The following is an 11,630-nucleotide window of genomic DNA, read 5'->3' as shown; positions in this document are numbered from 1 at the left end:
TTTTGTTCAATTAAGCTGAATATTGGTTGTTAGACTTTGTTTGATGAGATAAATTAATTGGTGGGCCATTTTTGACGGTCCAGAAAAATTACAAATTAAAATTGAAAAAATTAAAAAAAGTTTAAATTTCTTTTTTAATAACTAAATAGAAAAGAAGCTATACATGACCGGTAATCAGCTCATGAATTTTGGATCTCTTGTACAATTAACTGAGCTATTAAATAATTTTGTAAATTTTCTGGCAAGAAGGGCTCAAAATTGACCTACCGAAAAAACTATAATGGTGATAATTTTTATTTAAGAGTTAAAATGTCTTCAGATAAGATTGAAATTTATTGATTTATAAATTAATTTATTTGAATAATGGTGAAAATAATACATGTTATTCAATAAATTACTACAATAAAGTCCTTGAGAAATAAATTTCGAACAGACGTACACTTCTCTCCATTTTGATTATTCAAGTCTTTGCATCTTCAAACTTATTTTCTATGAAAGTGCGCACGTAATTTGATTGTAGACCAAGCTAAATCCTCTACCCACAGATCCAGCATTTGTTCGGAAAGGCAGGATGAACGGGCCAGAAGTCGTGTCTAAAAATAAATATAAAATTAAATATTTGTTTGCATTCCGTTTCATAGGTTATACCTGTCACTGGTGAATTGACAGTAAAATCAATATTGGTGGTGGCATCGTTTAGCTTTTCACCACAAAGCCGCACCCCGCTGACCACAATGTAGTCATCCGGACAGTTGAAAACGCCTGCACCCGCTTGATTTATAGGCACTATGCTCTGTCCGTCTAAAACACAAAATTTGTAGGTTAAAATGGATCGATACAAAGCGATAATTTAAAACATTTTGAATTTTTGGGTGCAATAAGCAGTTGATCGATGAAAAATTCGTTCTACAGTTTGCAATAATCAAAAAAGGACCTTGCTCCAGTAAAAATATGAATTTTTCGAAGTTTCTCCAAAATTTACAGCGCTTGAACATATTTTCATGGCAGTTTCGACTCTTCTCGCCAAAACCTTTTAAGGAAACTCTTTGTTGGGAAATAAAATAAGATTTCAAGTAAGGAGACAGTCCTCACCATTTGAAAAGCATTTTAACAAACAAAAATTACATTAAATTAGGTCATTTTTGCTTCAACTGAATCCCAAGGCATGCATTGAAAACATGGATTTTGCAGTACCAATCCTCTTTAAATAATATGAATATTGCGTTTGAAACATGCTGAGAGTAAAATTAAATAAATTCATTTTAAGAAAAGCTATAAATGAAAATTAATTAACTCACTCGATTCCACGTTGACAATCTGAAATCGTGATTCCTGCCCAGTAGAATTGACGTTTCGGTAAGTGATGCTGCAAGCTCCACTCATCTTCTTGAAGCAAATCACGTAGTTGAGGTTATTCTACTCGAAATAAAACAAAAATAAAAATTCAAAATAGGGACCAATTGGAAAAAACAAACAGTGTAAGCGCCGCCCACGTAATTGAAGCTCTGGACCACTCCTGAAGGTGTCGTGTAGTACTGAAGACAGTGGCTGGGGGCGGCGAGGGGCACATCCCGGGGATTGAGCTGGGTCAGCCTGATCCGCCACCTTCTATTCGCTCTCACGCTGCTGTTGCTCAGGGTGACGACCGTGAATCGTACTGGCGTTCTCTTGTTTTGCAGGTCAAAGTAAACTAAAGGGCACATTTATCATGTTCGCAACTATGCAAAATAATAAAAATAAAATCTGTACCATGTTGTCCTGTGTTAATTCCACACATAGCTGGCACCGGACTTCCTGTAGCCTGGCCACTGATGATCAATCTGTCATTCTGGCACTCACCGCCGGTCGGATTCGCAAGCTAATTTAAAATAAAAATTTTATTTCTATGAAATAGAAGGAAAAATTTAATCACCTCGAAAAAGTCAAAGTCCAACCTAATCTGCGTGACCCAAGGGTTGGTTTTTAGGATCTCAAAGTAGCAAGACTGCGGCTGATTAGACGTAGGCATTAAGTCAGGGAAATTCGGGCTTTGAAAGTAGCTGCCGTTTGCTTGCAGTCGATCACCACACGTTCCAATAACTATTATTATTTATCAACGTATTATTTTTTCAATTGAAAATTCCACTTACAAACGCAGCAAACTCCAAATCCATTGGCGCAAGTGCCCCCAATGAGGCCGCCAAGGCCAACGCACTCATTGTCAGGGTAGCAAGATCCAATTAAACCTTCAGTTGACTGGCATTCGGAATTCGCAAATCGCACCAAAGTGAGCAGATTCAAAACTGCAACCAAATTCAAACGCGATTTTCGTTTCTAGTTTTTATATGGGTGGTCAAAGCAATTTTTTTTGTAAATAAATTTACCTAAATTTTCCCGTCATATCCCCGCCTGGATGTTGTTGGTGTTAACCTAATGAATAATTTGTATTCTTCCCTCCTCGTCTTAAAAGAAATTAATTCATTTTCCTGCGTTTTTTGAACCCTGAATGTTTTGAATCACCTCAAAAACTATATTAAAAACCCTTCTCTCATCAACCCCTAACTCAAGAGCTCTTACAAAATTGCTGTGCATGAATAGGTCGTGCTGTCCACTTACAAAAAAATCCGAGAAAGTATTAAAATATTTTACTGAATATGCTTTTGAGTCAACACCACCTACATAATATGAAAAGTATGATAGACGGCGAAACTTCTGAAAATTATAGGCCAATTTTATTTAAAGTATTGCTGAGACCACCCATAAATGATTTCTAATTTTCGTCGTGCGTGTGCTTTCAAGACTACACTTTTCCTTGTGACTTTGCACTCTCGAGCGGTGTCCGTCTCACTTGGCTGACAAAGGCGTGAGCACGCGTGCCTCATTTTCACTCTTGAAAAGTGAATTTGCTAAAAGCGAAATGACGCAAAAGTTTTCTCTCCGAAATCACACAGTGAGGAATTAAAGAAAAATTTCGCCCCAAAAACTCACATCTAGCCAATTCTTCGTCCTTCGCCTCGTTGAGGAACGTGGTGGTGACTGCGTTGGTGCCAAACGACTCGTCCTCCAAGGACAAGTCGTTGTCCCTCCGCAACTTGAGCACGCCGGGTTCGGTGAGTCCGTAGAGGAGGTCGTTGGTGTCCTTTCTCATCGTCTGCGAGTTCAGCCGCCTCCAGGCTCCTCCATCGTGGGAACGGCCCCTCCGGTCCCACCGGCCGCGGCCCCAGGTCTCGACCACCAGAAGAAGTCCCAAGACGACGATTGTCACAGCTCGCATGCCTCAGGCAGAATGACATTTTTTTGCGCGGCGCGGAACGAGATGCTCGCGCCGAGGACGCGCTCTGATTCAGGCCGAGCGAGTGCAGCGACGCACGCATTTTTAGGGATCAGAAATTTCGAGCAATTTGGATGAGAGGAAATGAAACGATCAAAAGAGTCGTGGGCTTATTCAAATCATTTAAAACTTTATTTTCCTGTAACGCAAGGAGAAAGTCGAGACCAGCTCAGAAAAATATATAAATTCGATAAAATGTGGAGATACAATGTATAATATAAGAAACTATACTCATAGAACAGCCATGCTGAGATTAATCGGGCGCAATAAAAGGAAACTCTTCAAAATATGTAAGGTTTAAATAAGTATATAATTTGGTTTGCTAAGAATACTTTGTTTTCGTCTTTGTACCGATTGCGTCGTTTTTAAAAATGTACAGTTAAATGGATCAAAAGTGCTTTTGAATTTTGGAAGTGCAATGAACACAATTAGTTAAGGTCGTTACACAGATGAGAGTAGATCAAAGGTTGCAAAGTGATCGTAGATCCATTTTTTTCGTTGACACAATGAACAATGTAAGTCACAACAAAACATTCGTAAAAATATAGCCTCAAAAGAAAAATGTAAAAAAGCATTAAATATACACTCTTTGGAAAAATACAAACCAACCGCGTCTCCAATACTTTTTGTTTTAATTATAACATTTCAAAATACTCGCTTTCTAGTCGCATACGTACTTACTTTAATGTGATTCTCAGCTTATTTATCAAGCGGCAGTCCTAACATTACGGGGGGTGCGTCAAAATTTATTAAAATTTGTGCAAAATATTTCCAGATTCCTTTGCGATAAGAGCACGCGAATGCAGAGCACCCACCTACATTGAAGCAGCTAGCATTGATCCTTTTATTGTGAATGGGTATAGCTTTTAAATTTAGTTATTATCATTTGTTGATTTGTACAGGGACGTGGCTGACAATTAAGTTTGTGGGTCTTTACAAATCAAGTATTGCACTGCATAACTATCAGTGAAAACATTTTAATTTCCACTACTCAAACAGGCTTGCTTCTTGTCGGCATCACTAAACTGTCGGAAAACAAACAAACAAAGCAATAACACTTACAATATTTGGATATTTGAGTGGAACCATTTGCCACATTACAATCGAGATGGAGATATCACATCCGAGTAATACTTTTGTTTCAATTAGTCACCTCCTCACTCAATGGGGGAATGAATTTGACAGCGTTCTAACGACTACATCGATATTTCACATCAACAAAGATTTTTGGTGTGTTCAAGTTTGAGTATAGTGCTCATGAACATGACGTTAGTAATTATTTATAAACAGCGTAGGCCTTCCTTCAAAGCAATCACGCACCTACACCCTCAATCTCGAATAAAAAATATCGCTTTCCTCTTGTTTGCTTATGACTTGTCGAAACTTCCTCTAGGAGAAACAGACTCATCGGCCTCAGGAATCACTGAGTCAGCCTCAATTCGTTGCCTTTCCAAAGCTAGCTCTCGGCGCGTCTGGAATTTCACATTACGTCAGTTTCGTCTAACGCTTTTGTGAGTTGAGCTTTACCTCTGGCGTCAGTTGGACAATCCTGCCCTCCACCTTGGGACACAGTTCGCATGTTTCCTGCTCTAAGTCGTCAATGCTTGCCCTGCGAGTGAGTTTGTTGCGCAGGGGCGGCGGGCCCCCTTCCAAGTCGATGGTGCTTGAGCGACGCAGGGGCGGCGGTGCGTCACTGTTCTCTGGCGTTTCAAGCATTTTCACAAGACTGTGCCTATTTCCACACGTGTATCAAACAATGTCAAATGTGTAAATTGCGTTATTTTTTGCAACTATCTACAGAAAAATGAAGCAAGTTGCAACTAAGTAGAAAAACGTTAGCACAGGCTCAGCAAAATCAAACGTACTACAAGCTAGATCTTTAAAGTGGATTGATAAAGGGCTAAAATTAACAAATATTTGAATTGTTGGATGCAATTAGCAATTTTGTTCTTATCAAAAGAGGACCTTGCAACACTAAAAATTCAAAATTTCTACATTTTCTTGGCAGATTTTGATTCCTCTTGTTGAAATCTGTCCAACAGCGCATGAAACCTTTTAGGCTAACTCTATGTTGTGAAATAAAATGGGATTTCAAGTAGGGAAACAGTCCTCACCATTTGAAAAGCATGTTAACTAAAAATTACACTGCAACTTTTATGGTCAATTTTGGCTTCGACTGAATCCCAAGGGCAATAACGAATTTCCAGGATTTTGCAGTATCAATCCTCTTTAAAGCTAGTTTCGAGGAGCTATCACGGTATTAAGGAAAATAAAAATTACTTAAACCCAGAAGAGACGGGCAGTGAGTCAGTCCAGGATTTTTCGTGAGCTTTCGCATCACCGCTGATGGGGATTAGGTCGCTGTGTGGATAAAAAAGCACACCATGCACAAAAGGTTAAAATCAGGGCGCAGCAAAGAGTGCAACAGAGAAGAAAAAAGCGTTGCTAAAACAGTCAAAGTAAGGGTACAGCCAAAGGCATACCTTCTGGAAATTGTAACCAAACTTTGACGATGCTTAGTGTGGCGCTTTGTACAGCCCTGCCTCATTTTGATGGCTTGAAAGTGGTTCTGAATCGCCGTTCTCAGCTCAGTGCAGTTCTCTGCATCCACCTGAAATGACATGGTGTAATTGAACGCAAAATAAAAAAATAATAATTAAAACTCGGCACGCACCAAAATCTTTGATTCGCGCAGTATGTCGTAGCCATCCTTGCCTAAAGCAACGTACTTCTTAGTGGCCAGTTTGTATCTTTGTTCGAGACCAAGGTACTCGTCGCCAATCCTCACGAACTGAGGGTCGACTCTCTGGCCCGCTGGTGCGTTCGGGTCAAACCCAAAAGAAATTCCAGACACTTGAGGAAATCGGCCCTCCAACCGAGGGTACTGCGACACACTGTTCTCCAGCATTTTCAATACCTGCGAACCTGAGGAGAAAATGCGGCAATCAAGATGAAATATTTTTTTTTGTTGAATGATTACCAGTGACTGACAGCACGGTGAGGCTGTCCATCATGGGCAGCACGTTCATCAAGTCTTTCAGGGTGAACTCTCCAGCAGGGTGCTGCCTGTCTGACCGAAGGGTGCCTGAGTTTAGAAGGACAAAGTCGGCGCCTGTAGCTGCCAGTATGACGTCGCACACCCAGTTGCCCAAATTGGTCTCGGACGTTCGGATGCTTGCGAAACGACCGTCAAGAGGAACGGCAAATGTGCCTAACACTTCGTCCATTTTCTCAGAAATTATGTCTGCAAAGAGTAGAGTGGATTAAACAGTCACGTATTTTTATTGAAACTAATACCTTGGTACTTCATGAGTTCTTGTTTCAGCATCTCATGTTCTGGGTACTTTGAAGTTATATTAATTTCTTCTACATTCACTTCCACTTTCTTGCCGGTAAATGTCAATGTAATTTTGGACATTTGGCGGAAATCTGTTCCACTTTTGACCAAATAACGTCCATCCACCTATCAGAGAGGACAGGACTGTGTTTGAACTAGCCAGCATAATAATTGTGTCGCACCATTTGAACGTCATAATCGTGGTCATGGCCTCCAAGGAAAAGATCAATCTCAGATACACCTTCCATGAGCAGAATGTCGTTGGGCGTCCTCATGTGAGTGAGAGCAATCACATACTCACAACCCTGCATTACATTTGAATTATTTTGCATAATTTTAAATTCGAATCGTTCAACCTCTTGTTTCAGCTGCTGAGCCAACTTTGTGCCTGCTTCCACAAAGTCGATGAAGGTGACCTCATCAGTGTTTATGCTGGCAAGTGTGTCCAACCACTCTCTTTCGACCAACCCAATCTAAAATCCAGAGGGTGTTAAGGGCATGCTCAAATCATCAGATGAACTGCGTACCAAGCCAATTTTGTGCCCTCCCCACTGGACAACGTGGGTGATTTTCCCATCAGCTAAGGGCCGGCCGGTTTCGTTGTCAATTACATTGCTCATCAGCCACGGGAAATTCGTTCTGGCAGCCCAGTCAAGCAGCACATCCAAACCAAAATCTGTGGAATTAATAAAGACAGATTATTTAATATTATTTTCGTTATAGGGAGGGAATAACCGAATTCGTGGTTGCCGAAGACTGCGCAGTGGACGTTGCACTCGTTTAAAACGGGAATCATCTGCTCGCCCTTGGTGAAGGTGCTGAGCATGCTGGGGGCGATTGCATCACCGCTGAACAAGATAAGCGGGTTGAGGTGTTCGAAAGACTGTATGGCGCTGACGAACCGAGCGGCGCCACCAACCGGCTCCTGGTCTGCCGGCTCGACGTTGTAAACGTCGTTGAAGTGCAGGATGGTGATGGAGGAAACTGGTGCGTTGGAACCCATGGTGTGGATGTCGGAAAAGTTGGTCAGGGTACGCAGGCCTGCCTGACGCACTTCGTGAGTTGCCTACAGCAGAGAAAATATCGAGTTAATTACAAAGAAAATTCTGGATGAATATTTAAAAGATCAACAATGTACATTTTTCTCTTTACGATTTTTTAATCCTACGGTTACAGCGGTCTAACAATAAATTATAATTATAGTGTTACACTACAGCAACGTGATGTAAAACTAAACGAGACAACATTTTATAGGAAAAAGGGGCTTCCTTTAATGGCCCGAGCTTTTTTTATCTCCATTTATCAGCATTATTTTGACCTCTCTTTTTTAATCGCCAGCCAAAGGAAGTTACTAACCTGTGCACTCTAAACACTTTCCTCACAGTTTTGGCTCTTTTTGATAAAACTGAAACCCTAACCAGCGTTTCAAAAAGCTCTTTCAACTTGCTTAAGCTCAGATTATTTCGAATCTTTTTAAGATAATTGCAATTGTGAAAATAGAAGCATTTTCTGGCTGAGCAATAAACTGAAAATAAACCATAAAAATAAGAATGAAATTAAAAAACCTATAATTAATAAAAACACCAATCAAAATTCTGTGCAGTAATTATTTCCAAATAATGCAGTGCACTATAAACCATTCCTTGCGACTGGAAAGCCTGTAAAAGCAAACAGCATACAGCAAGAACACAGGTGCATGAGATGCAGGAAAAGATTTTTCAGGTTAACCTGTTTGAGCCAGCCCACAACACTCTTGACGCCGGTGGTCACCTCCTCGGGCACCTCAAACGCCGAGGTATCGACCAGGTCGGTCCATTTCGACCTGAGGGCCGCTTGAGCAGCGAAACCGGCCATTGTTAGTGAGGCGGGCGCATGCACATTCGTTCGATCCTCCGGCAGCCGCCGCCGGACTTAAATCGCCATTCTTGATCGGCCGAGAGCAATCAGTGGGTTATGGGTTAGTCAGCAGTAATGAGAGAAAGTGACGAGTGGACGGGAAAAAGTTCATTCATGGAATATCATGTAGGTATTTGTGTCGCCGAGTGATTTCGGGACACCTGATATCTCAAATGATGCAAGAAGAGCCTAATTTTACCGCACCATCATATATTCATACGAGTGTTTGCCAGATTACGGGAAGCTGATCTAAATTTAGGAAAACTACTTGAGTCAGAATAGCAGTTAGGTGTGTGATTATTAAATATAAGTAGAGCAAAAATAAAGAAAATGTAACAAAAAGTTTAGAATGTGACGAAATTAAACAGTGTCCAAATCCTCCACACAGAATTGTTTTACTTACGCGTGAAAGTTTATCTAGTAGAGCAAAAGGGCACGAATCACGAGAAGAAAAAACTTGTATTGTTAAGCGCTTGAGGTCAGTAAACAGAATAATGTAGATTGTTTGATATTCAAACAAATCAGCGAGCTTTCTCGCACATATCGTAAATTTGCATCGCAGCTGTATATAAAATAATAAAAAACGCGCGCGCGTGTAACGTTCAATTAAGTAGAACAGACTGTGTTTGTACGCGCGCTGCTTGTTTGATGTTGTACAGCGATTGAATGGCGCACACTTCTTGCTTTTGATTTTAGTTCATCCAGGCGCGATTGCTTACTAGGCAGGTCACGGTCGCCGCCAATTTCAGTTTTTTTCCAATGGCTTTCTCGCAACGGTGCGGTTGTTTGATTCGCACGTGCAAATCTCGTCATTCAAACGCGGTGTTTTCTAATGAGACAAACTGCATGAATCGTCGATGTTTTGCAAGAGGATGCGAAAGTCGTCGATAAGTGCGTTCAAACAGGATTTGCACAATAGTTGTTAGGAGAATGCACTCTTATACTTTGCTCTTGTGCGCCTTGTTTATCACGTTTCTTTTGTTCCTTTTGGCATCTGCGCTGATGTTTGATCTCATCGTGATCATTATAATAATGTATCAGAAACTTATCTCATTTTATTTTTACTGAAATGAGGCAGCAGTTTTTTTAATTGACCTATTACAACAATGTGCAAGTTTCTCGTTTCTCGATCGTGGAGTAATTGACGTAATCAAAGTTAAACTTTACAGAAAATTTGTAAAAAAAAAATACTTTTTACGTTGAATTCAAATAAAACTGTGGAAAAGACTAAAAATTTCCCAGGTTGCCGTTTAAATTTTTGAGAAATCCGGCTCAAAAGTTAGCAAGCGGCGAGCAACATTTGTAAAATCACGATTTATTCCACAATTTCTTCAAAATTCATCCGCGACGGGACAAATTGAAATCAAGCGTAAAATCATTCAATTTTTCGAAAAATTCACTGGTCCTCGGTCCTGATTTTAGAGCTAAATCTCACAAACAATAAACTAAATGAAATTGAACTTAATTGTTGGCCTGCAAAAGCTCTACTTTATTTTGAGAAGAAATTTCAAAAAGGCAGAAATTGCAGATAAACCAAAAAATTGGTTTTTCCCGAAACACTCTAATAAAATCAATAAGGCACTTGATATAATTAAATTGTTATCGTTGCCAACGAATGCAAATCATTGCTGATAACAAAATAAGTCTTGGATTAAAGCGGAAACACCAAGCCCAGGAACATGATTTTATCAAAACTATCTTGATTTGCGATTGTTTACTGTCAGGAAGTGTGCAGAAAACTTAATCAGAGATCATAGACTTGGCATTTAGCACAGTAATAGGCAATTTATTAAAATAAAATGACCTCACTAATAATTGAATCGAACAAGTCTGTGGAAAAAGCTGTTTCGATCGCGGTTAAGCACCAAACTTCGTTATCCACAACTCTCCAGAGCAAATGCATTTTCCTTGACACACATCTTTTGGGCCCGAAGAAACACTCAACCTAAATCGTTCAAGCACTTTTATGTTCCAATAAAGTAAATTTTTAAATGCATTTTATCCGTTTTTTAGTATTAAACAGTTATAAATGGGTTTCATTGAATTCCACTTTGGTACATTCGAGCTTATCACTTTTTGAATGCACTAAAAAACGTTTTATGATACAATGCACATTCATTATTATCTCTCTGACCGAGATTAAAGAAAAAAATAAGTTCACGGAACACTGCGGTTTTGTACGCTTGTGTTTAGGCAAAGAAATCAAAGGTGAGGAGGAAATGGAAACATGTTACGCAGTTCTACGAATTTCCTTTTTGCTATGATAAGATTGGTATTGACCTTGCGAAAAGTGGTCGCCAAAATTGGACAAGGGGGGATAATAGCCGCTGCTGCTGCGGCTTATCGTCGGCGGCCCAAGGGAGCGCTGTGTTTGGACAGCGAAATTGATTGTAATAGTTGTGTGACGCAAAAAGGAAGGAGTCCAAGTTCAAAACTATATCCATGACGAGGATGAGGCCCAATCCAAATGTCATGGGTTCGGCATTGATTGCATAATAAATTACAATAATTCATGAAAATCATTAAAACGAAATCAAGAACACAAACGAACAATCACATGTAACTAAGACACCCTGAAAGCACAAATGTCAAACGGCACGAGAACTGTCAACTAAAAACGCCACACAGACAAAGGGTTTCGCACAGCACAAAAGGCTCTTGAGATCGAAGACACATAAAAAGACAGACGCGAGGTCGGGGTGACAGTTAAAAAGAAAAAAGAAAGAAATAAATAATATTGTTCTCGGACAAAGCGTTGGCTAGGTCAGTGACAAATAGGAATAGAGTCCTCTCGCGATCCCTGGCACGGGGAGGACCAATAATTGGGTCAATTGGGCAAGCGAGAATTTTTGCGAAAGAGGCCCTGCGGTCCGAAATTCTTGGCGGCTTACCGACTTGCGCGAATTCAGGCGGAGCTGCTAGCCGACTCGAATGAATAACCGAAAGCGATCATCTCTCCAGCATTCGGTCTGAATACAAGAGAGGCTCGCACACACCAAGCCGAGTTCCGCACTGCAGTGTTCCCTTTAAAGGACTGCCAGGGGTGGGAGTGAAACAGATGATGTGAATGTCAAGAGGTCAACCCCT

At 40.3% G+C, this 11,630-nt stretch overlaps 2 protein-coding genes across 4 annotated transcripts; both read right to left on the bottom strand.

The window, feature by feature from the left end:
• Positions 1-365: 365 nt before the first annotated feature.
• LOC135939592 (uncharacterized) lies at positions 366-3,323 on the bottom strand. The gene is made up of 8 exons (XM_065484061.1): positions 2,968-3,323; positions 2,130-2,282; positions 1,913-2,079; positions 1,750-1,858; positions 1,476-1,690; positions 1,299-1,416; positions 649-801; positions 366-593 (listed from the first exon to the last, which is right to left on the bottom strand). Exons 1-8 carry the CDS (start codon positions 3,251-3,253, stop codon positions 490-492), a joined length of 1,305 nt encoding a protein of 434 aa, XP_065340133.1. The 5' UTR covers positions 3,254-3,323; the 3' UTR covers positions 366-489.
• An 89-nt stretch (positions 3,324-3,412) lies between these two features.
• On the bottom strand, positions 3,413-11,584 carry LOC135938537 (snake venom 5'-nucleotidase). 3 transcript variants are annotated; one of them, XM_065482215.1, is made up of 13 exons: positions 11,435-11,569; positions 8,376-8,571; positions 7,383-7,713; positions 7,175-7,323; positions 7,004-7,120; positions 6,830-6,952; positions 6,608-6,773; positions 6,291-6,554; positions 5,985-6,235; positions 5,794-5,921; positions 5,591-5,671; positions 4,838-5,042; positions 3,413-4,782 (listed from the first exon to the last, which is right to left on the bottom strand). In XM_065482215.1, exons 2-13 carry the CDS (start codon positions 8,499-8,501, stop codon positions 4,678-4,680), a joined length of 2,046 nt encoding a protein of 681 aa, XP_065338287.1. In that variant the 5' UTR covers positions 8,502-8,571; positions 11,435-11,569; the 3' UTR covers positions 3,413-4,677. The 3 variants fall into 3 exon arrangements, with proteins under 3 accessions (XP_065338287.1, XP_065338290.1, XP_065338288.1); XM_065482218.1 differs by lacking the exon at positions 8,376-8,571 and having other exon boundaries at positions 11,435-11,584; XM_065482216.1 differs by lacking the exon at positions 5,591-5,671.
• Positions 11,585-11,630: the final 46 nt, after the last annotated feature.

Source organism: Cloeon dipterum, chromosome 3 (assembly GCF_949628265.1).
Source record: "Cloeon dipterum chromosome 3, ieCloDipt1.1, whole genome shotgun sequence".
Classification (NCBI taxonomy): Eukaryota; Metazoa; Arthropoda; class Insecta; order Ephemeroptera; family Baetidae; genus Cloeon; species Cloeon dipterum.
Note: the sequence above shows the minus strand (reverse complement) of the source record. Positions and strands in the feature narration are given on the sequence as shown.

Excerpts from the sequence above, each read along its gene's own strand:
- LOC135939592 (XM_065484061.1), bottom strand. The coding sequence starts at position 3,253 with ATGCGAGCTGTGACAATCGTCGTCTTGGGACTTCTTCTGGTGGTCGAG. Across the intron at positions 2,080-2,129 it reads ATTTGGAGTTTGCTGCGTTT|TTATTGGAACGTGTGGTGAT; the intron begins GTAAGTGGAATT and ends AAATAATAATAG. Across the intron at positions 1,859-1,912 it reads TGGACTTTGACTTTTTCGAG|CTTGCGAATCCGACCGGCGG; the intron begins GTGATTAAATTT and ends ATTTTAAATTAG.
- LOC135938537 (XM_065482215.1), bottom strand. The coding sequence starts at position 8,501 with ATGGCCGGTTTCGCTGCTCAAGCGGCCCTCAGGTCGAAATGGACCGAC. Across the intron at positions 6,236-6,290 it reads CACCGTGCTGTCAGTCACTG|GTTCGCAGGTATTGAAAATG; the intron begins GTAATCATTCAA and ends TTTTCTCCTCAG. Across the intron at positions 5,672-5,793 it reads TTGGTTACAATTTCCAGAAG|CGACCTAATCCCCATCAGCG; the intron begins GTATGCCTTTGG and ends TTATCCACACAG.